The sequence below is a fragment of the Geotrypetes seraphini genome, chromosome 2 (assembly GCF_902459505.1).
Source record: "Geotrypetes seraphini chromosome 2, aGeoSer1.1, whole genome shotgun sequence".
Classification (NCBI taxonomy): Eukaryota; Metazoa; Chordata; class Amphibia; order Gymnophiona; family Dermophiidae; genus Geotrypetes; species Geotrypetes seraphini.
This window is the reverse complement of record NC_047085.1, coordinates 155,871,872-155,894,572: the sequence shown is the minus strand read 5'-3', so window position 1 is coordinate 155,894,572 and position 22,701 is coordinate 155,871,872. Positions and strand designations below refer to the sequence as shown.

Below are 22,701 nucleotides of genomic sequence, written 5' to 3'. Positions count from 1 at the left end.
TCCGACATCCCCCTGACATCCCGGACCTCCCCAACCTCCCTTGACATCTCCCCCTCCCCCCCCTCCCACACACACTCCCTCAACATTCCTGGGTAGAGAATGACACGGGAAAAAAATTTATCCCGTCCCCGCGAACTCATCCCCATCACCGTCCCATCCCCACAAGCTTGGTCCCCGTCCCCGCAAGCTCAGCCCCCATCACTGTCCCGTCCCCGTGAGCTCGGTCCCTGCCCCGTCCCCACAAACCATCTAATCCCATCCACACAAGCCTCGAATAGTTTTATACTGACCTTATTCTATTAAAGTATAAAAAGAAACAATATTCTGTACAAGTGTCATTTTATAAATCAAAGTTCTGGCTGCTGAACTAGAGAGATGTTGAGCTGGCAGGGCTTTGTTTATAAATGTTTATCAATACAACTAATATACTACTTTATCCTAAAGCAAGAGAAAATAAATATAAGTTTTTTTTCTGCCTTTGTTGTCTGGTTTCCGCTTTCCTCATCTTTCCTCATTCAATTCATACGATCCATTGTCTGCCTTCTCTCTCCCTTTCATCTCTCCCTCGACCCCCCCCCCTCAATTGGTTTGGCACCCATCTTTTTCCCTCCACTCCCCCATAGTCCGGCATCTCTCTCTTCCCCATTTCCCTTCAGCGTCTTCCCTCCTCTCTCCACTTCTCTTCCCCATTTCCCTTCAGTGTCTTCTCCCCACTCTCCACCTCTCTTCCCAATTTCCCTTCAGCATCTTCAGCCCTCTCTCTCTTGCCCATTTCCCTTCAGTGTCTGTTCCTCTCACCCCCCCTCTCTCTCCACTTCCCTTCTGCGTGCGCGGTCCAGCAGCCCCACCCCCACCCCCCACCGATTGCTGGAAATCCTCCCTCCTGATCGTCGAAGTCATCTCTGAGTCATCCGAAGGCATCTCCCTCCCTTCCTTCCTTCCCCTCACCTTGCCATGACGATTTTCTGGGCTTTTTTCATTTCCCAGCTGCCTGGCTTTCATCAAGTCGTGTGAGGCTGCTAAAATGTCTCCTCTGACGCAACTTCCTGTTTCCAGTTGCGTCAGAGGAGAAGTTTCAGCAGCCACACACGACTTGATGAAAGCCGGCTTGGGCAGCTGGGAGACGAAACCCCCCCCCAAAAAAAATTGCCACGGTAAGGGGAGGAAGGGAGGAAGGGAGGGATATGCCCGATCGGTGACCGTGTGCATTTCCGACATTAACTGCGGAGACAGTGGAGCAGTGAATGGCCTTGTTCCCATATCCGCATCGACGATGACTTTTTCTACCACCATTTTGGCGGGTTACCTGTGGCTCATTCTCTATTCCTGGGCCCTCTCTCACATCCCTGGATCCCCCCCCCCCTATATCTTCAGATGAGAAAATGGCAGGAGGGAAGCCCACTCCCTCCTGTCTACAGGGCCACATGGTGCAAATGACATGGCTTCCCCCTCCCAAAGTATCTTGGGATGCAGTGGGAGGGGCTGAAGGCCCTGACTGGCCACTAATAAGATGACCCAAACTTACTAGCCTAAGAGACAGGGAGAATGAGTGTTATCCACAGCAATACAGACCGGAGGATGAGGAGAGGCGGGTTTAGGAGGAAAGGTAAGGAGTTCAGTCTTGGCCATGTTTAACTTTAGATAGCGGTGAAACATTCAGTAACATTGTCTGGCAGGCAGTTTGAGACTCGGATCTGGATTCCTGTAGAAATTTCAGGTGTGGAGAGGTAGACCTACAAGTCATCAGCATAGAAGTGATACTGGAAGCCATGGGAGGAGATTACAACACCAAGGGAAGAAATATATATGGAGAAAAGAAGAGAGCCTTGAGGTACACTGACCGATAGTGGAATGGCGGTGGAGGAGGATCCTCCAGACCCTAGACTAAGGGCTCCTTTTACGAAGGTGCGCTACAGGTTTTACCACACGCACCAGATTAGTGCACGCTAGCCAAAAATCTACCGCCTGCTCAAAAGGAGGCAGTAGTGGCTAGCTCATGCGGCATTATAGCGCACGCTATTCCGTGCGTTAAGGCCCTAGCGCGCCTTTGTAAAAGGAGCCCTAAAAGTGCAATGGGAAAGATAAGAAAACCATGAGATAGCAGAGTCTTGAAATCCAAGTGAATACATTGTATCAATAAGCAGGCAGTGATCTACAGTGTTAAAAGCTGCAGATAGATCATGGAGGATGAGGATGGAGTAGAGGATTTGGCCAGGAACAGGTTATTGGAGATACTAGCAAGGACAGTTTCTGTAGCAAATAGAATGTTAGGAATTATTAGGAAAGGAATGGAAAACAAAGATAAAAATGTTATCATGCCTTCTACCACTCTATGGTGTAGCCACACCTCAAATAAAGTGTGCCGTTCTGGTTGTTGCATCTCAAAAAAGGTATCGTAGAATTAGAACTGGTACAGAGAAGGCAATGAAAATGATAAAAGGGATGGAATTACTTCCCTATGAGGAAAGGCTAAAGCAGCTAGGACTCTTCAGCCTGGAGAAGAGATGGCTCAGGGGAGATATGACAGATGTCTATAAAATACTGAGTGGAGTGAAACAAGTAGATGTGAATTGCTTGTTTACTCTCTCCAAAAATATTAAGATTAGGGGGCATGTGATGAAACTGCTAAGTAGTAGATTTAAAACTAACCAGAGAAAATATTTTTTCACTCAACGGGTAATTAAACTCTGGAAATCACTGACGGAAAATGTAGTGAAAGCAGTTAGTTTAACAGGTTTGGATAATTTCCTAAAAGAGAATTCCATATGCCATTATTAAGATGGCTTGGCACAAAATTTGTTTTTCTCCTTGGTATCTTGCAGATACTTGTGACCTGGGTGGCCACTGTTGGAAACAGAATACTGCGCTTGATGGACCTTCGGTCTGTCCCAGTATGGCAACGCTTATGTTCTTATCATCCATCCCCTCCATCAAATGGTCACATTCCAGAGGCACCACCTTAGCATGCAGATTCCTCTGGAGATGGTGACATTAAGGCATTGGTAAAGGAGGACATGGACCACAGGCTAAGGGTCATAGAGTCATGTGGAAGGTGTCCATTACACTGTAGGCCAGGGGACCTCAAATCTAGCCCTCAAGGTCTACACCTTTTTTTTAGCATTTCTATAATGAATATGTATGAGATCTATTTGTCTGCAATGGAAGCAGTGACTGCAAATAGATATCATACATATTCATTGTGGAAATCCTGAAAATCAGGCTGCGCTGTGGACCTTGAGATCTGAATTTCAGGACCTCTGCTCTAGGGCGAATGATGGAGACGTTGGTGAAAGAAAAGCAATAAAAAGAAAAAGTGGAATAGATTGATTTTCAAATGTCGATGGTGTTCCCAGATCTACATTTGAGAATTAGCTTGGGTTTTTTCTGTCATCTACAATCATAAGAACTTATGAATAGCCATTCTGGGTCAGACCAATGGTCCATCTAGCCCAATATCCTGTTTCCACAGTGACCAGTCCAGGACATAAGTACCTGACAGAAACCCAAGTAGCAACAATATTTCACACTACTAGGCTTGATGGACCATTGGTCTTACCCAACAAGGTTATTCTTATGTTCTTATGGCATCCTCCAGCAAGCGCCTTTAATAGTTTTCAACCTGTGAACTGCCTGATTTATGTACTCCTGCTCTTCCTGGGGTTGTTAAGAGTCCCACCCACATACCCTTCCTCACAGGACCCACCCTTCTCCCATGTTTTTATTATTATCTCTTTCTCTCTCTTTATATTTATATAGATAGACTGAACATTTAAATAATTGTTGATAAGGATTTTTGTTTTGTGGTATCACTGTCTGATATTTTGTCTCAAATCCCATATGTAGTATTACATAACACGCATAATCACTCACCAAACCTCAGGTTAGTCACATACATGAGCTCAGACAAGGCTGTATTCTGATAACCTGATGACAGTGCTGACTGAGGGCCTGTGACACCTTCAGTGCTTCTGAATTGTCTACTATGAAGTTCAATTGGAGGTTCACGTGAGGACCTCATCACCCTACCACGCTCTCAATGAATGGCAAAAGGTTGTTTGGGGACATCTGTGTATCCAGAGCTCTGAGACATATACCTTCCTAGCGCTAATTTGTAGTCTAAGGGCTAGATTTTCAAAACTTTGCGTTAAAAACCGATGGACCGCTGTCGCAGCTGTTATTGTAGCAATTTCAAAAAAGCAAGCCATTCTCCAAAAAACACTCATGCAAATGAGGTTGGCAGAGAGTAGTGAAGGTTCACTAAATTTGCATGTGCTCGGTGATAGCAATGGGCACATGTGCAGAATAAACACACACAAAAAAAAAATCCCCACCAAATCAAAGATTAGTAGAAGGGATGCCCACTCCCTCCCGCTGCCAAGCAACGCCCTCTGATAGCCCCCCCCCCTCCCAGGCTGTGGGAGAGATGCCCATTCCCGCTGCCAAGCAATGCTCCCCCCCCAGAAGCAGGAGAGATGCCCACTCTCTCCTGCCATGTCACACAATCACCCGATACTGCTAACCCACCCCCCGCAGCTGGGCCTTAAACAACCTGAGCCAATCAGAGGCCCCTCCCCGGTGCATCCCACCTCTCTATCAGGGCAGCTTGACTTTTCCATTTTGTTGACATCCTTAAAGAAGCATGCACTCCTGAGCATGGCTGTCCTGCATCATCTAGGTAAAAAGCTGCTCTATTTCTTTTTTTGAATGTTAGTGCCAGCTGCCAGGGTCCATCTTGGTCCATTGCTCTGGAATAGGCCCCCTTCACCCAAATTTTCTTAGCCCTAACTAATTAAACCCTTTTTTCTGCAACATTGTTTCATCTGTGCACTAAGACCTCCAGAGCTCTCCACCTCTGCCTCTGACGTCCTCCATACACAACAGTGCCATTTATAAATAGATTTTAGAATGCATGCATGCTGGCCATTTAAGTGAGTGTGTTCTGTGGCTGCCCACTGTGATGTCTGGGTTATGTAAACATGTCATTGGAGTCTAACTGGGGAAAAATCACTGGTGGATATGAAGAGTCCCTTAGCAAGTAAGCTTTACATTCTTCTTTCATTAATGGCCCTAATTGGACTAAATGCACAGGTGTGGAGGAAGGTGAGCTAGGCCAAAAAATTACCAAATAACAATTATACAATTATATTTCTGTATAAATAAATCTACATGTATGCATAAATATACACATCTATATATCTTTATCTGTAACAGTTTTCTAATAAGTAAAACTTATTTTTCTTTTTCCAGAAATGAAGAACAAATGGCATCTAGTGATTGATCGCCTCACAGTACTTTTCTTAAAATTCCTGGAATATTTTCATAAGCTTCAGGTTTTTGTGTGGTGGATTTTGGAATTACACATTATCAAAATCGTGTCTTCCTATATTATTTGGGTCACTGTGAAAGAGGTAACAATTTTCAGAGTCATTTATTTGGACATAAAGTGGGAAATACTATAAATAATGTGCTAACATTTGCACACCAAATTCATGTACAAATGATTGAATACTGGCATATTCTGGACATAAGGGTGTAAATGCTGAAAAATCTGCTAAAGCACTATTTTGAAAATACATATCTCACAAAACCCTGAAGCTCCGAAACTCTACTGGCTGAGGTAATAGCCACCAGGAAGACGATCTTAATTGTGAGATCCATAAGGGACGAGCCAGAGAATGGAGAACCAGGTTAAGATTCCAGGTCGGACAGGGAAGGCACAACGGAGGCCTAAGTTGCAGAGCGCCCCGTAGAAAATGGGCCAAGTCCAGATGAGCTGCTAATGAGCCACTTAAAGAAGGAGGGCCCATACACGAAAGACCGACAATCTGCACCTGGATAGAAGCTACCACTTGGCCCTTCTTCAGGCCATCCTGCAGAAACTCCAGGAAATGAGGAATTGATGGAAAAGACGGGTCCATATGTCTCAGGGTGCACCAGGCCTGAAAACATCCCCAAGCCTTCGCATAGGCCACCACTTCCTTTTGCTGTGAAGCAACATGACAATCACAGCCAAAGAATAGCCCCGGCTGGTCAAGGCCACATGCTCAAGAGCCATGCCGTAAGACCAAAGCAGTCTGGATCTCCTGCATCGCAATCGGATCCTGCGTGAGGAGGTGAGAATGTCAAAGTAGCTGGAGCCCCCAGTCCTGCTAGAGAAGAAACAAGTCGGCATGCCACGGCTACTGGAAAAATCCAAGTTGGCTACAGGTGCCAATTTTGACAAAAAATAGCCCAGAAAAACCACAAAAACCCTCAAGAAATGGTGATTTTAGAGGTGGGGGGGGGGGGGGGTAGGGCATGCAGGGAAATCACCCCAAACCCCCTTTTTAAGACCCCCCAAATTGCTGATTCAGGCTGTTAGCCTGTATTCACTGATATATGTGCTGACTGGAAAACACTCCAGACAGAGCTGAAACAGCTCACAGGGAGATCCTCTGCCTCAAATTGCTGGAAAGCTGGACTTTGATTCTTTTGACTGCCCTACCGGCCAGACCTCCACAGCTGGGTACCTGGGTGTATCACTGTGACCCGAAGAGCAAAAAGACAAAGCATGATGAAGTAAAGGAAGCAGTGCTCATCTGTCTTCAGGAGCAGCCGAAAAAACTTCTCTGCAGGAATGCAGAAGCTAGTTGAACGATACAAAAATGTGTCATCTTGCATGGGGACTATATGGGAAAATAATATGTTCAATTGCTAACAGTTATTTCTATTAAAGTCATTAAATGTATTTTGCCTTTACTTTTTGATTTACCCTTGTATATACATAATTACAGAATAGTGCATAGTTACATATCTGGCATTTACATTTATGAGTGCACACGTATATTCATATATGCCATTTTTCTAATCATTTACATGTATAATTGATCCATAAATGTTAGTGTCTACTTTATAGCATTATTCCCCATTGTTTTCAAAATTAAAATGTATGTGCATAAATCTAACTCAATAAATGTGTGCATACATTCATTTTGAAAATCCAGCAAACATTGTGAACAGAAAAGTATATGCATGCTTTAACACAGCAGAGTTTATAAAAGGTTTGGATAGGTTCCTGAAGAAACAGTGAACAGACTACACTTCTCCCTTGGTATTCGCGGGGGATAGGGGCAGAGCTGGACCGCGAAGTGTGAAAAACCACAAATAACTTCTCGTCCGGCTCTGACCCACACATTGCTTCCTCTCACCTTCCCCCCGGCATCCCAGCCTTACCTGGTGGTCTACCGGGCTTTTGGGGCAGGAGCGAACTTCCTTCGCTCCTGCCCTTTGCAGATCGCCAATAGGAAATGACTACTGTGAGTTCCCGTAGTCTCTCGAGACTACGACGGGAGCTCAGGGCAACCATTTCCTATTGGCGATCTACACGGGACAGGAGCGTAGAAAGATCGCTTCTGCCCCGAAAGCCTCGCTAGACCACCAGGTAAGGAGTAATCTATAGCGCTACTAGACATTTTAAGTCCTGTAGGGAGGCGGGAAGATCCTAAACTATGCTTTTTTTCCCCTCCCCTCCCCCCCCCAAATTGCAGATAATCGAAACCGCGAATAGGGAGGGGGAAGTGTATTGTTAAAGTACGCACATGGAAAACCAGTTATCTCTGGGAGCAAGTAATATGGATTATTGCTGCTTCTTGGGATCCTGCCAGAAACAGTAGTTATAACTTGGACTAACCACTGTTGGAAACAGGATACTGGGTTAGATGGACCTTTAGTCTGACCTAGTATGGTGATTCTTCTGTTCCACATCAGCTGTTATATAAACACAAAATGGTTAAAACTTTAGCACATAATGTCCTTGTTACTTATGTGATAAAATTTGACTATATTTTTCCTATGTGTACTCTTCCAAATTTTTGCTAAATGAGTACACCTTAGCAATGACAGGTTTCTGCTTGATTTAAAAACTATGGCAAAATTGCATTTTATTAAACCAAGGCAAGATAAAATTCATTCAGTGTTACTTATTTTTCTAAAATATTTTTCCATGGCTTTTCTCCTGAGAGTATGTAGAATCAGTAGCAGTACAGTATTATAGTATTGATAATATGGCACTACTTACTTGAGGCTATTTTTCTTATTTCTAATCCTACATTTTCCAGGTTTCTGTCTTCAACTATGTATTTTTGATTGCTTGGGCATTTGCATTGCCATATTCCCAGTTCCGGCCATTGGCATCAAGTGTCTGCACAGTGTGGACATGTGTGATCATCATCTGCAAAATGTTATACCAGCTGGCTTCCATAGATCCTGACAGTTTTTCTAGTAACTGCACAGTGGTGAGTGACAATTTTGCAAACATGAAGCCAGATATGTAATTCCAAGGCAATTTTTCATTAATTTTGGGGTCACTCCTTCTTCCATGACTGTACAATTTATGTACTATAAGAATGCCCATCAAAAATGATAGGATTTTAGAGTTTGAAAATTCCATTGGGTAATTCCATTGGGTAATTTACATACAGTATGGTTCATTCTTCTCAAGCTTAGAAAAGTGTACTCTATGGAGAAGCCACAATTTTCAAAGGTATTCTTTCCATCATATATGTTTGCTCGATCCTCAATCCATGTTACATATCTCTCATTTAATCCTTTTTTCTATTTTCACTTTCTCATTCATTCCATCTCTTCCCTAGTGCCAAACTTAAAATCCTGTTGTCAGTTATTTCTTGCTATGTCTCCTCAGCCATAGGCTCCGAGCTGGGTGGGTGTTGTGGGTGATAGAACACTCTCAATAGTTTTGTAATATACAGTCAAACCTCGGTTTACGAGTGCACCAGTTTGTGAGTGTTTTGCAAGACGAGCAAAATATTCACAAAATCGGCGCCTCGGAAATCGAGTTTGACTCGGTTTACAAGCGCCACCCCCCCCCCCGCGATCCGGCATCCCCCCCCTCTGCTCGCATCATCCCCCCTTCCCCCCTTGGTACACCACTGGAGGGGGCTAAGAAGGGGTAAAGATAACTGAAAGGGGTTATTGACTGGGAGAGAGAATGTTGCTTTAAAGTGCTGGAATAGTCTGAAGGGAAGAGAGGCTGTATGATGGAGACAGCAACTGGGAATGTAGCTGTGAGTGAGCAGAAACAGGCTGTGAGAGCAAGAGGAACTCAGGAAAAGAGCATGGGCTATGATGGGGAGAGAAACTGTGCCTGGTGATGGGAGAAGGAGACATGATTTAGAAGAGAAGACAAGATGCAGAGGAAAGAGGAACTAAAAGAAATAGGAATGCTTCTTTGTTGGATTGGGAAAAGAGGGGCTAAGAGAAAGATGAGAGAAAAAAGAGGTCATGATAGAAGGAAGAGACATGAAGGTTGAAAGGGTGAGAAGTGGCTTCTGGGGCTGACACTAGAAGGAAGTGAGATGAGACAAGGTGGAGAGACAGACTATGGGGAGCAAAGGTGCCAGCTCTCTGGGTGTGGTCCGTGCATCTCTTCCTCTTTTGCCCATCTCCCTCCCTTTCCCTCACCTTCCCGCAGTGGTTTACCAAGGTGGGTAGAGTGCGGTCCACCCCGGGTGTAGCTCATAAGGAGGTGTTCCAAGGCCAGAATCATGAACATCATCCAGCAGCTGCTCTTGTTGGCTTTGGGCCTTCTTCTCTGCCAGGTCCCACCTACTTTCTTGAGGACAGGACCTGGCTGACCAAGGAGGGTGGTGACAGAGGGAGGGGAACAAAGGGAGACAAAATTGCTGACTGGGGAGAGAGAGGGAGACTAGGAAAGGGAGAGGAGAGGAATGGAGGGAAAGAAAGGAGATACCAGACCATGGAGAGGGAGGGAGAGTTGCCAGAGCATGGAGGGAAGGGAAGGAGACATGGGGAAAGGGAGGAAGGATAGGAGATAATAGAGCATGGAGGGGGAGGGAAAAATGGAAGGGAAGGAAACGAAAGGAGAGAGATGCCAGGGCTTCGGGAGAGGGAAGGGAAGGAGACAGATGCCTAACCAAGGGGAAAGGAAGAAAAAGAGATGCCAGACCATGGAGGAGGTGGGAGTGATGGAAGGGAAGGAGAGGAGTGAGATACCAGGGCATGTGGAGAGAGAAGGGAAGAAGACAGAGAATGGGGTAGGAAGTAGGAAGGAAGAGATGCCAGAACATAGGGTAGGGGGAGGAGACAGAGCAAAATGGAGAGAGTGAAGCTGAAATGAATCATGTACAAAAGAGAGAAGAGGCACAGGATGGAAAAGACATAGAAAAAGGGAAGATGCCATATGGAAGGGGGAGAGGACAGAAAATGAGCAGAGGAGAGAGTAAGGGTAGACAATGGATGGAAGGGGCAGCAAAAAAGGGCAGACAGTAGATGGAAGGGGCAGAGAAAGAGGGCAGAGGCTGGATGAAAGGGGCAGATGTTGCATGGAAGGGAGAGAGAGGACAGTCACTAGATAGAAAGAAGAGAGTGAAAAGAAGATAATTAAAGCAGAAACAACAAAAGGTAGAAAAAAGAGTTTTTTTGTTGCTTTAGAACACAGGTGTCAAAGTCGGTCCTCGAGGGCCAGAATCCAGTCGGGTTTTCAGGATTTCCCCAATGAATCTGCATGAAATCTATTTGCATGCACTGCTTTCAATGCATATTCATTGGGGAAATCCAGAAAACCCGACTGGATTCCGGCCCTCAAGGAGGGACTTTGACACCCCTGCTTTAGAATAACGTAGTATTGTTGTATTGATAAACACTCCCAATTTACAGAAAATGGAAATAAAATAATCTTTTTGTTGGACTAATTTTAATACATTTTTTACTAACTTTCAGAGTCCAAATCCCCTTCCTCAGGTCAGGACAGGATACTGTAACAGCAGTATACTGTACTGACCTGAAGAAAGGTTTTGGCCTCAGAAAGCTAATTGAAAAATGAATTAGTCCAATAAAATTATATTTTCTTTTTTTCCATTTTTTATTTCTAATTGTAAATTTATAAAGTCGTGATTGTTTTTGTCAGTTTTTTCAAATTTACATCTGCTATCCTTTTTTTTTTTTTAAATAATTCTTTATTGATTTTTCCATACTTCAAAAGTGCAATACATGAATATATAACACATAAAACATCAATTTAAGCACATCCACTTACAATTATATATATAACCACTCATTTTCTCACCCCCTCCCCCACTCAATGATTATACAATAAAACATAGCGACATGTATTTGCCCAGTAACCTTACCCTCTTCATATTAATAATATCTTCCCACTCTTCCTCCCACCCCAAGTGTAACTATTCTAGGGTCAAATTAGGACAGAAATATCCCCCCACCTTATTTTGTGAATGAAAGTAAACAAAACCTGACTTATAATCAGAGACCTACTATAGAGAAGTAACATACAATACCAACGGACCCCAAACCAATTTAAAATGAATACTGTGCCCCAGACTTTCTGCATTCATTTTCTCATATCCATAGCTGGAGCACAGATTAGCCCACCAGAAAGGGAAATTCAGATGATCATAGTTTTTCCAGACATCTGCTATCTTTATATTTTGCCCAGTATTAGGGGCCATGTGTCACTGCTTCTGTGGTGTCTCACTGTATGCAGAGTCTGCCTACTTGGCAGTTCAGTTTAGCTTTTGTCTACATATTTCTATTTTTAGTTTGTGTGTTCTGTATAATAGCATGCAAATTATATGCACACTATTTGTGCGGAGAATCGCCAGTAAAGAGGAGAAATTGCCTGGTACATGCTCAAAAGAGCAATCGCTAATCACAGCTCCTCCCTTCTGTCAAAGCTGCTCTCCCTGCCCTGATCAACTGAGCCACAGGTCTCCCTGAGTCCTGCTAGCTCATCTGATTAGCTGGCAGGGAGAGCAGCAGAGGGAAATGTTCCCCCTTCCTGCCTACACCCCCCCCCCCTTGACTGCTGCTGCCCAGCCCCCCTCATACTCTGTACAAGATTGGCAGGAGGGATGCCCACTCCCTCCTGCTGCTAGGGTCCTCAACTCCAGATAGCCCCCACCCCACATACCTTTAAATTGAAGGGCAGCAGGAGGGATGCCGCTTGGGTTTCCCACCTCCCCCAACAAACCCCGTACCTCAGGTCAGCTGGAGGGATGCCTACTCCCTCTGGCCAGCAGGCCCACCTCTTCAAATTGGTGGGCGTTCCCCTTCCTGGTGCATCCCGGTGCATCTTCTATGGGAGAGGCCTTAGGCACCTGGGCCAATAAGAGCCTTAGGCCCCTCCCAGGTGCATCCCAGGATACACTGGGAAGGGAAATGCCCATCATTTTGAACAGGCAGGCCTGCCAGCTGGAGGGAGTAGGCATCCCTCAGGCTGACCTTCCTCTTAAAGGTATGGGGACGGGGTGTTGGGGGGGTAGGGGACCCTGGCAAGGGGAGGGAGTGGGCATCCCTTCTGCCATCCTTCAATTTAAAGGTGCAGGGGCAGGGAGTTTGTGATGGGGGACCCCAGCAGGGGAGGGAATATGCATCCCTCCTGCCAACCTTAAATTTAAAGGGGTGGGGGATGCCGCCATCATTGGGGACATCGAATGACCCTGAAGGGGGATTGGTGGGAGAGAAGAATTGGGAGTCTTTTTTAATTTGCAGGGGGGGGGCCTTACTTTCCTGTCAGTGCCTGAACCAATCAGCATTCAGGCAATGACTGGAAAGTAAGGCTATGATAGCTCAGACCCTGCTGGAAAATTTTGCCCACAAATGTGGCACAACGAGGTTAGGGAATCACCCAGAGTGCTTGTTTAAGTATTAATGGCCACATTTTACTGCCATTTTAATATTAGTGACCTCGTTGTACTACATTTGCATGGCAGATTCGGAGACTGCTAGGAAGCTTGGAAAAGACTACAGTGAACCGTTCTAATAATCGGCTGGTAAAATACTGGCATGCAAAACTGGCTGGAATTGGTTAAGCAACCATCGTTAAGGGCACAGTAAGTTTTGAGAATATGACCCTTGCTTTCTCTGCTTATATATTTGTGTTAGGATGGGAGAAAGCCCTTTTCGGCAATTCAAAAAGTAACAAAACTGGGATTTTGAGCCACTAGCTGAGTTGTTTGGCTTCTTAGCAGCCATTTCAAAACCTAATTTATCGGCAAGAAATTTTGACATCAGACTCATTTTATGTTATATCTTCACACTCTTGTGTTACTTGTTCTTCATATTAAACCATTTGTTTCTAGGAAACATAAGCAGAGGGTAGAGAAGTTTTAATGAAGATACTGAGGGACAAGAGTAGGACAACAAGGGTGGGAAGGGAAGGGAAAGCAGGATGAAATTAAGGGCTGTCAATTGACAAAATAATTTCAGCTGATTCACAATAAACTACATCTTCATCTAAAGCCTGTAACTATGAAAAATAGTAATACTTTGCTTTTGTCGTTAGCCTTTACCAAATCAGACCAATGTGGCAGATGAAACCGAACTAAAGACATCATTGCTGTACACAAGTTCCATCGATCCATCTGGATGGGTTGGATTGCGGAAATCTTCTCCCCTACTTGCATACCTACGGGTAAATGCTGCTCTTCTTGCTTTGCTTTAATCTGCAGTCCTCTGCTATTCATAGGTTTTTCTATGTCTATGAACAAAGTGCCTCATATAAATATAAATGAATCTTAGAGTCTAATCCTCAGGCTATGATACCTAATGAGAAAATAAGAGTACTATGTATCATGTTCAGAGCCTTAACACAAAAATTCAGGGCAATAAATAAGACAAGCTTTGTAAAGAATTGAAAATCCTTCATTCCACTTGAGATTATGACAGAGAAGAAATTAGATTTAGGCTCACATTTTTGAAGTTCTATTTGTACTTCAGGGAAGAGAAGGGAATGGGATTTGATATGCAGAGGGGAGTCCAACCTTATCTGCAGTGAAAAAACCAACCAGGAAAAAACAAGCCTTTCTGTAGTTACAATTAAAGTGGTTTTATACATTATATGCAGATATTTATTTTGTACCTGGGACAAGGGGGGGGGGGTTAGGTGACTTGCCCAGAGTCACCAGGAAGTGCAGTGGGAATTGAACCCTGTTCCCCTGGTTCTCAGGCAACTGCACTAATCACTAGGCTGCTCTTCCACTCTAATTATATATGTAAATATCAGCATGTACACATGTATATTAAACAAACTTTGAAAATTCAGTTTTTAAAAGCTGGGATATGTAAACCTGCAATACAGGCATATGGCAAGGAGGTAGAATTGGGGGTGGACTAGGACTGAACCAAAAAAATACACGTATATTCCCCATTTCAGATGAGGAGTCACACACTGATCATAAACATCAGCATTAGGATTTTTAGCTGCTCCTAGTGTATATAAGCTTTGTGAAAGTGCTCATTTTGGGAAACTCTGGACAATAAGGGTTAGGAGAGGTCAGCTCCTTAATCCTCCAGTGATTTATGTCCACCAAAATTTATAATGCTGAAAGATCGTGGTCTCTGTACTATATTGGGAGCATTTAGACATATGTATTTCCAAAATGACACAAATACCTGTGTCAGCACTTGCAGATCCAGGTTAGGAAATACCAGCTTATACATGTAAATACCAACCTAGGCATGTATGTTGCTGAGATTCCTCCACTGATATTTTAGACATTGACAGTTGTAAAATGATTCTTCCTGATACATGTAGTCAGTTCATACATGATAGAGATATGTAAATGCCTTTTTGGCATAAATACACATGAGGTGAGTCCCTTTCAGTTGAAAGGAAGCTCTAGAATTAGGGGCATAGGATGAAAGTGAAAGGGGATAAGAAAATGTTTTTTTTTCATGGAAAGGGTGGTGAATGCTTGGAATGACATCCCCCATTGGAGGTAGTGGAGACAAAACTGTATTTGAATTACGGAAAGCTTGCAACAAGTACATTGGATCGCTAAAGGAGAAGATTGGATAGTAGATGGCAAGGATAGGCAAACTAGATAGGCCATATGGTCTTTATCTTCCTTCATTTTTCCATGTTCCTATACAAGTGCGTTCTTGTTTGCAATTTAGAAAAGGCTCTGCATTGGCCAATTCTTTTCTAAAATACTACCAGTGCTATTTAACTTATTTATAAATGATCTGGAAATTGGAATGACAAGTGAGGTGATTAAATTTGTAGATGACACTAAGGTCTCCTTTTATCAAGCCGCGCTAGTGGTTTAACGCGCGTAATACTGTGCGCTAAACCGCCGGCCGCGCTAGCAGCTAACGCCTCCCTTGAGCAGGCGGTAGTTTTTAGGCCAGCGCGGGGGTTGACGCATGATGAAACGTCGCGCACGTTAACCCCGCTAGCGCGGCTTGATAAAAGGAGCCCTAAACTTTTCAAAGTTGTTTAAATACATACAGCTTGTGAAAAATTGCAAGCAGACCTTAGGAATTTGGAAGACTGGGCATCCAAATGGCACATTAAATTTAATGTGGACAAATCCAAAGTGATGCACATTGGGAAGAATAACCCAAATCATAGTTACCAGATGCTAGGGTCCACCTTGGGGGTTAGCACCCAAGAAAAAGATCTGGGTGTCATTGTAGACAATATGCTGAAACTTTCCGCCCAATGTGCGATGGCAGCCAAAAAAAGCAAACAATATGCTAGGAATTATTATTATTTTTTTAAAGGTATGGTTAACAAGACTAAGAATGTTATAATGCCTCCGTATCACCTTGAGTATGTTATAATGCCTCTGTATTACCTTGAGTATTGTGTTCAATTCTGGTCGCCTTATCTCAAGAAAGATATTGCATAACTAGAAAAGGTTCAAAGTCGAGCGACCAAGATGATATAGGGGATGGAACGCCTCTCATATGAGGAAAGACTAAAAAGATTAGGGCTCTTCAGCTTCAATCACATCTCCCCTTCAGCTGAGGGGAGATATGATTGAAGTCTACAAAATCCTGAGTGGATTAGAACAGGTGGATTTATTTATTTATTTATTTATTTTTTACTCCATAAAAAATTACAAAGACTAGGGGACACTCAATGACGTTACAGGTAAATACTTTTAAAACCAATTGGAGGAAATATTTTTTCACTCAGAGCTGTACGCTTGTGGAGATGGTGCGGTATACAAACCTAAGGTTTAGTTTAGTTTAGTTTAGTTAAGCTCTGGAATGCATTGCCAGAGGTTGTGTTAAGAGCAGTTAGCGTAGCTGGTTTTAAGAAAGGTTTGGACAATTTCCTGGAGGGACAGCCCATAGTCTGTTATTGAGACAGACATGGGGGAAGCCAATGTTGCTGCAATAGTAGGTCTATTCTTATGTTCAGATTTCTATATTGTATTTAAAATGAATCTGCACATGTACAGTGATCATTTAAACAGAAAATAAACTGACACCTTTTTCTCAGACCAACAACATTGTTTACATGGCTAAAACCCCCTTTCTTAGATCAGGAAGAGGGTTTCAATCTTGTTATTTACATCTTATTTTAATATGCACAACATATTAGAAACATAGCCATGTGTAAATAGTGACATTTTACATGCGCATATTGCATATACGTAAAAATAGTTTCCAAGTTTATTAAAAGTTTGATATACCACCCGTTGAAAACCTGGGTGGTTTACAAAATAATAATGAAAGGGAGGAGTTTTATAAAATGTGGGGGTGAGAAAAGGAACCAGGAAAAGGATAAAGAGGAATTACAAATAATGATAGGATATGGGAGAGAAAGAAGACATATAAAGTTCTTTGTTAACTAATACCACATTTTTAAATTCCTAAAGGATTGGATTGAGACTGTTGCAGCTACAGAGTAGCTCCCCTTTAACATAGTAACATAGTAGATGACGGCAGATAAAGACCCGAATGATCCATCCAGTCAGGTTAGGCAGACATGTTACAATGTTAAAGGGGAGCTACTCTCTAGCTGCAACAGTCTCAATCCAATCCTTTAGGAATTTAAAAATGTGGTATTAGTGAACAAAGAACTTTGATTAAATGAGTCACTGAAAAGGAATAATTTATGTCGATTTTTAAATTTGCTGAATTATGTATCCTAATATGAGATGGAAGTTTATTCCACATAAATGGTCTTCCAACTGAAAAGATACACTGTGGAGTGAATTCATATGTAATATGGCGTGCATTTGGAACAACTAATAGGTTTTGTTGCGAGGATCTTAAATACTGATTTATATATGGAGATGCACATCACATAGAGATTTCAAGGGAGCAACTTGGGTGGGTCTAAAGTTTGCTGAAACGTATGAATAGGTTTTCTGGAGAGATTAATGCATCATTCTCCTTAATCCCATGTACATGTAGATATGTAAACTGAAGCAGCTACATGTGGAAATTGTGCCACTTACACAGGGAAATTGCAAAGTCACCACTTTGACATGGTGGGCCCGATATTCAGACTGCAAGAGGCAGCCCACCTAAGTCCCATGGTCAGTGGTGAGCCTGGATATTCAATTTCAGTGACTAGCATTTGTATATCCTTTATTTTTTTTTAACCGGCTATAGCCGGTTACATCAATATTCAGTACTGCCTGGTTATATTGAGCAAAGATAGGACTCCTATTTAGGTGGTCTGAATTGCCTGTTAAATTTAGCCAGTCAGTGCAGAATATTGCCAGTTATTGCATGATATAGCTGGTTAAATTTTAGCCACTAATTGTGGATATTCAGTGGAGATAGCTAATTATCTCGTGCTGAATATTTGCGGTTACTTGGTTAAATGTTATTTAACCAGTCAATGGCTGTTTCTTGCCAGTTAAATGGCTTTGAATATTGTGGGGGAGAGAGGGGGGTTAAGTGCTGACAGCTTCATATGCAACCTGTTGGGACTGTGCTGTTCATTTATTCAATGTGTATGTTTGTAAAATATCTGCTTCTGCTATACCTGCTGAAAATACATGGCACTTCTGCAGGTATTTTACAAAAGGCTCAGTATTGGCAGACCCTTATCTAAAATGCCATCAGAATTGAGCATATCCTGAACTGGGCCTCTCAAGTAGAGGTCTGCACGGGAATGGGGATCACGGGAATCCTGCGAGTCCTGTGGGGGTCCCACGGGAATCCCCCTTAACCCATGGGACTTCCATGGGGACCCCCCTCTGGCCCATGGGACTCCCATGGGGATGGAAGGCTTTGAAAGCAAGGTTCGTCCATATAATATAATGGACATGTCAGCCTTAGTAAAAGAGGGGGTTTATAAGTTAATTACCTGAACAGAAAACAAAAAAAGGGTTCCACCAAAGAGATTCTACAAGGAAAACAGCAGCGCAAACACAAAAGAAGCTGGAATTGATGATCCTGTCAGAAGTAATTGCTGCTTTTTATGGGGACGGGCAGGGATGGAGGTAATTCCTTGCGGAGATGGGTGGTGACGGAGAGGATCCTGGCGGGGACGGGTGGGGATGGAGAGGATCCTGGTGGGGACGGATGGGGATGGGTGGGATTTCTGTCCCCGTGCAACTCTCTACTCTCAAGTCCAATCTTGCCATTCTATTTAAAATGGCTCTGTATTTCCCTTAAAGTTGGATCCGCTCCAGGTGGTGATGGATTTACGGTAGAGTTTTTCAAATCATTTCAAAATTTACTATTACCTTATCTTTTAAAATTATATCAATCACAACTGATAAAGAGTTGTATTTCAGGTATTATGGCTGAATCTTTAACTATTTTTTTGCCGAAGTCAAATAGTGATCCCATGTTGGTCTCAAATTACAGGCCTTTTTCTTTAATCAAGTTTTACTGTGTTTAATATACCGACCATCAACATGTATCTGGCCGGTTTACAATGCTAAAAAAAAAAAAGATAAAAAATAAAATAATAATTATATATATGGGGAGAAGTGAACATTAAAAGACAATAGACAAGGACTTACATGAATTTGAGGGTATTAGGGTGATGGAAAGGTCAATAAATACATTATTAAAATGAAAGTTAAAAGAAGGGAAGAGAGGGGAAGGATATAACATCAGGGATAGGGTCGCTTCATGAAAGCGGTTGAGATGATTTTACTGGTTTTGGGGAAGGAAGTATTTAGAGATTATGATATGCATCTTGAAAAAGAAATGTTTTTAGTTTGGTCTTGAATTTATCAAGAAGATTTTCACGACGAAGTTGAGGTGGCATGGTGTTCTATAAGGTTGGAGCAGCTACAGAGAAGTTAATTTTCCTAGTGTAATAGAATTCTTTGATGGATGGAAAACTCCTGGCTAAGTTATTGGCTTTAAGGTTAGCCAAGGCTCTCCCATACGTGATCAGTATGCACCAAATGGGTTTCGTTGCTCAGAGGCACTCTTCAAATAATACTAGACTGGCATTTCATTTGCTAAATTTATCAAAAACAATGAATGTTCCAGCTTTCTCCGTCTCTTTGGATGTAGAGAAGGCCTTTGATCGAGTTAAGTGGACTTTCATGTATCAAACAATGGATTGGTTTGGTATAGGATCTGGATTTATACAAATGATTCAAACATTGTATAGCTCCCCATCTGCCAGATTATATATTAATACTTTTTCAGAACGTTTCCTTCTGGAGAGGGGAGTTAGACAAGGATGTCCATTATCCTATGCTGTTTGATATTGTTTTGGAATAGAGTTGCATGGGGACAGAATACCCAATCGTCCCCACCCGTCCCCGCCAAAATCCCACCCGTCCCCACCCATCCCAGTGAGGAATCCCTCCATCCCCACCCGTCCCCGCGAGGAATCCCCTCCTTCGCCACCCATCCCTAGAAACTTCAGAAATAGTTATTTCATTTAATTATGCTACTGAATTAAAGGCTCTGGTTGAGACCCATTTACAAATAAGCAAATACACTTTATTAATTTGGAAATATTAATTGGGAAGACATACTTTGTAAATGAATTTCTACCAGAGCCTCTAATATAAATATAAAATATAAATATTCAGCTGATGAGAACCCCCAGGCTGTCAGTTGAGGACTTCCTTTGCAGTTGGCCGGGGGTCCCTTTTGCCAAGCTTGGCAGGCAACAGTAGCGTCTCTGAGTCACAGATGTTGGCACTCAGTGGCTCATGGATATTGCAAGCGATTGCTGTGCTTGGTGGAGGGGAGTTCTGGCCATCTCTAGAGGAGGTCCTCTGCTGGCGGTGCTTGGGGATCCCCACCAGTCAAAGCAAGGGTCAGAAAGTACTTCAACACTGTAGAAATAAAACCAGAAATGCATTTCCTTTTCTTTTGAACACAATATAAAGACATCTGCTATATACATTTCCCAAAGCTAACATATTTTAATCAATAAATTCTGGGTTTTACTTTTGTTGTCTGGAGACTTATTTTTCCATAAATTTGGTCCCAGTTTCTTTTTTCCGCTTTCCCATCTTCTGTAAATTCTTCTGTTGTTGGTTCCTCCTACCATGGCCCAGCATTTATCCCTTTATCATCTTTCGCCCCTGCCCACCAGCCCCATGCCCAACATTTCTCCTTCTATCACCCCTCTCCAGCACCATGCCACATCTCTCCCTCCATTCCCTTCACCACTATGTCCAACATTCCTTCCTCTTGCATCCATTTCAATCTGTCCCACTGTTCCCTTTCCACCACAATATTTCTCCCTCTCATCTGTACCTCACTCCCTCCCTATGACCAAAAATTCAACTTTCTTCCATTCCCCATGTACACAACCATCTCGTTCCTTCTCACTGACACACCCATGCCCAATTCTCTCTTTCTATTTCTTCCCCCACCTCAGCATCTCTTTTCCTCCCTTCCTCTCTCCCAAGTTCATGCCTTGTGTCCAAAAACACACTCCCTTCCCCCTTATGTGTTCCGCGTTTGCCTCCCATGTTCGACCTCCTTCTGTCCCTCCTTTGCCCCCCACGTTCGACCCTTTCTGTGTCCTGCGTTTGCCTCCCACGTTCGTGTCCAGCCCTCATCTGCCACCAACTTTCTCATCCAAATGGAGCTCTGGGAGGTAGCTGGAGCCGCGAGGCTCGTCTTCTATTTCCTGCCTGCCCTGCAGCAGCACACATAGCCGACCGGAAGTCTTCCCTGATGTCAGCGCTGACGTCGGAAGGAGAGAGAGCTTTGCTTAAGCCCTCCCTCCAACGTCAGCGCTGGCATCAGGGAAGACTTCCGGTCGGCTATGTGTGCTGCTGCAGGGCAGGTAGGAAAAGAAGACGAGCCTCGTGGCTCGAGTTGCATCGAACCCTGCGGGATCCCCGCGACCCGAAGGGGGAACCCGCAGGATCCCCGTCGTCCCCATGCAGCTCTCTATTTTGGAACCCTTGTTGTTGGCTGTTCAACAGGCAGAGGAGATACAAGGTATTCCTTATGCAGGCCGGGAATATAAGGTCTCTGTGTATGCAGATGGTATCTTGCTTCATTTGAAGAATTCTGAATCCACCATTCCGCATTTACTGGAGTTGATTGAAAGATTTGGTAAATTTTCTGGTTATAAAATAAATTGGAGTAAATACGAGGTTCTGCCGCTAAATGTACATTGTTCAAAAGGATTATTTGAGTCATTCCCATTCCTTTGGAAGGAAGAAGGGATAAAATATTTAGGCATAATGATACAAAAGACTCTGGAAGACACAATGACAGTAAATGAAAAATCTTTATTGCCAAAAGTCAAAGAAATGTGTGAGCATTAGAACCCTATACATCTTTCTTGGTGGGGGACAGTACAAACTGTCAAGATGATGATTTTGCCTGTGGTTTGCTATCAAATGGGGATGTTGCCAGTCTTTTTTCAGAGGTCCTTCTATAAGAAACTAAATAGTATTATCACTAACTTTATTTGGCTGGGTAAAACTGCTCTAGTATCTTTGCAAAAACCAATTGCAGAGGGTGGGGTAAATTTTCCAAATTTTTACAGATACCATCAAGCTTTTACCATGCAGCAGGGTTTGTACTGGATCCTTCCTGAGCTCATAGAACATCTTCCTGATTGGCTGTACTTAGAGTGGCAACTTATGTCCCCATTATGGATATTTTATGTGTTGAGTATCAAGTTCCCCAGCTATGTCAAGGACAATAGTATTTTATTTGACACCTGGAAAATCTTGAAATTTATTAACAAATTAACAGATATTTCAGTAGAGAAATCTACTTATCAATCCTTATGGTTAAACTCCAAGATTCAAATTGGCGAGTCTGGGATCTTCTGGAGGCACTGGATGCAGGCAGGTATACGTACACTAGATGATGTTTTATCAAATGGGAGAATGCTTGATTTTTCACGACTACAGCAATCTTTTGGCATTGCAAAGTCTCAAATTTACAAATGGTTGCAGTTGAAGCAGGCCATTCAGAAGGGGTTCCCTGATTGGCGTAATCTAAAAAATCATTATAGCCTGCAGGTCCTGTGATTCCAGATGGATTTCCTAGGACATCAGGCCGCTCAGTGGTATAAATTAATATCTGGTTATATGAATAAGAAACCAAAAACTAGTCTTAGAGACATTTGGATCATTGAGATAAAGCAGCAAATTTTTGCTACTCAATGGCCATGAATTTGGACTTGGTGGATGAGATGTACAGCGTCAGCATCTATGAGACAAACATGGTTTTTCTTGTTACATAGAACTTTTTGTTTACAAAAGTTACATAGAACTTTTTGTTTACAAAAGTTAGACAGTTCTAAATCTAATAGATGCTGGCACTGTCATCTTGATATAGGGACACTGGATCATCTGCTGTTCTATTGTCCTTTGATACTCAATTTTTGGAAGTCGATATGGGGACAGATTAATGCTATACTTGAGTCATTTCCATTGACATATGAAGTAGTCATATGTGAGATGATATTACATCTGAAGCCCTCATTGGACAGATATAAAGGTCGGCTTTTCCTTATTA

At 42.9% G+C, this 22,701-nt stretch overlaps 1 protein-coding gene across 5 annotated transcripts in view; it reads left to right on the top strand.

Annotated features, from left to right (window-relative positions):
• Positions 1 to 22,701, top strand: part of PIEZO2 (piezo type mechanosensitive ion channel component 2) — a 760,979-nt gene that overhangs the window by 485,701 nt on the left and 252,577 nt on the right. For all 5 annotated transcript variants that reach the window (XM_033934096.1, XM_033934094.1, XM_033934095.1 and 2 more), the window contains 3 exons: positions 5,248 to 5,408; positions 8,097 to 8,273; positions 13,319 to 13,447. In XM_033934096.1, the coding sequence (XP_033789987.1) occupies positions 5,248 to 5,408; positions 8,097 to 8,273; positions 13,319 to 13,447 (467 nt within the window). The remainder of the gene's footprint in view (positions 1 to 5,247; positions 5,409 to 8,096; positions 8,274 to 13,318; positions 13,448 to 22,701) is intronic.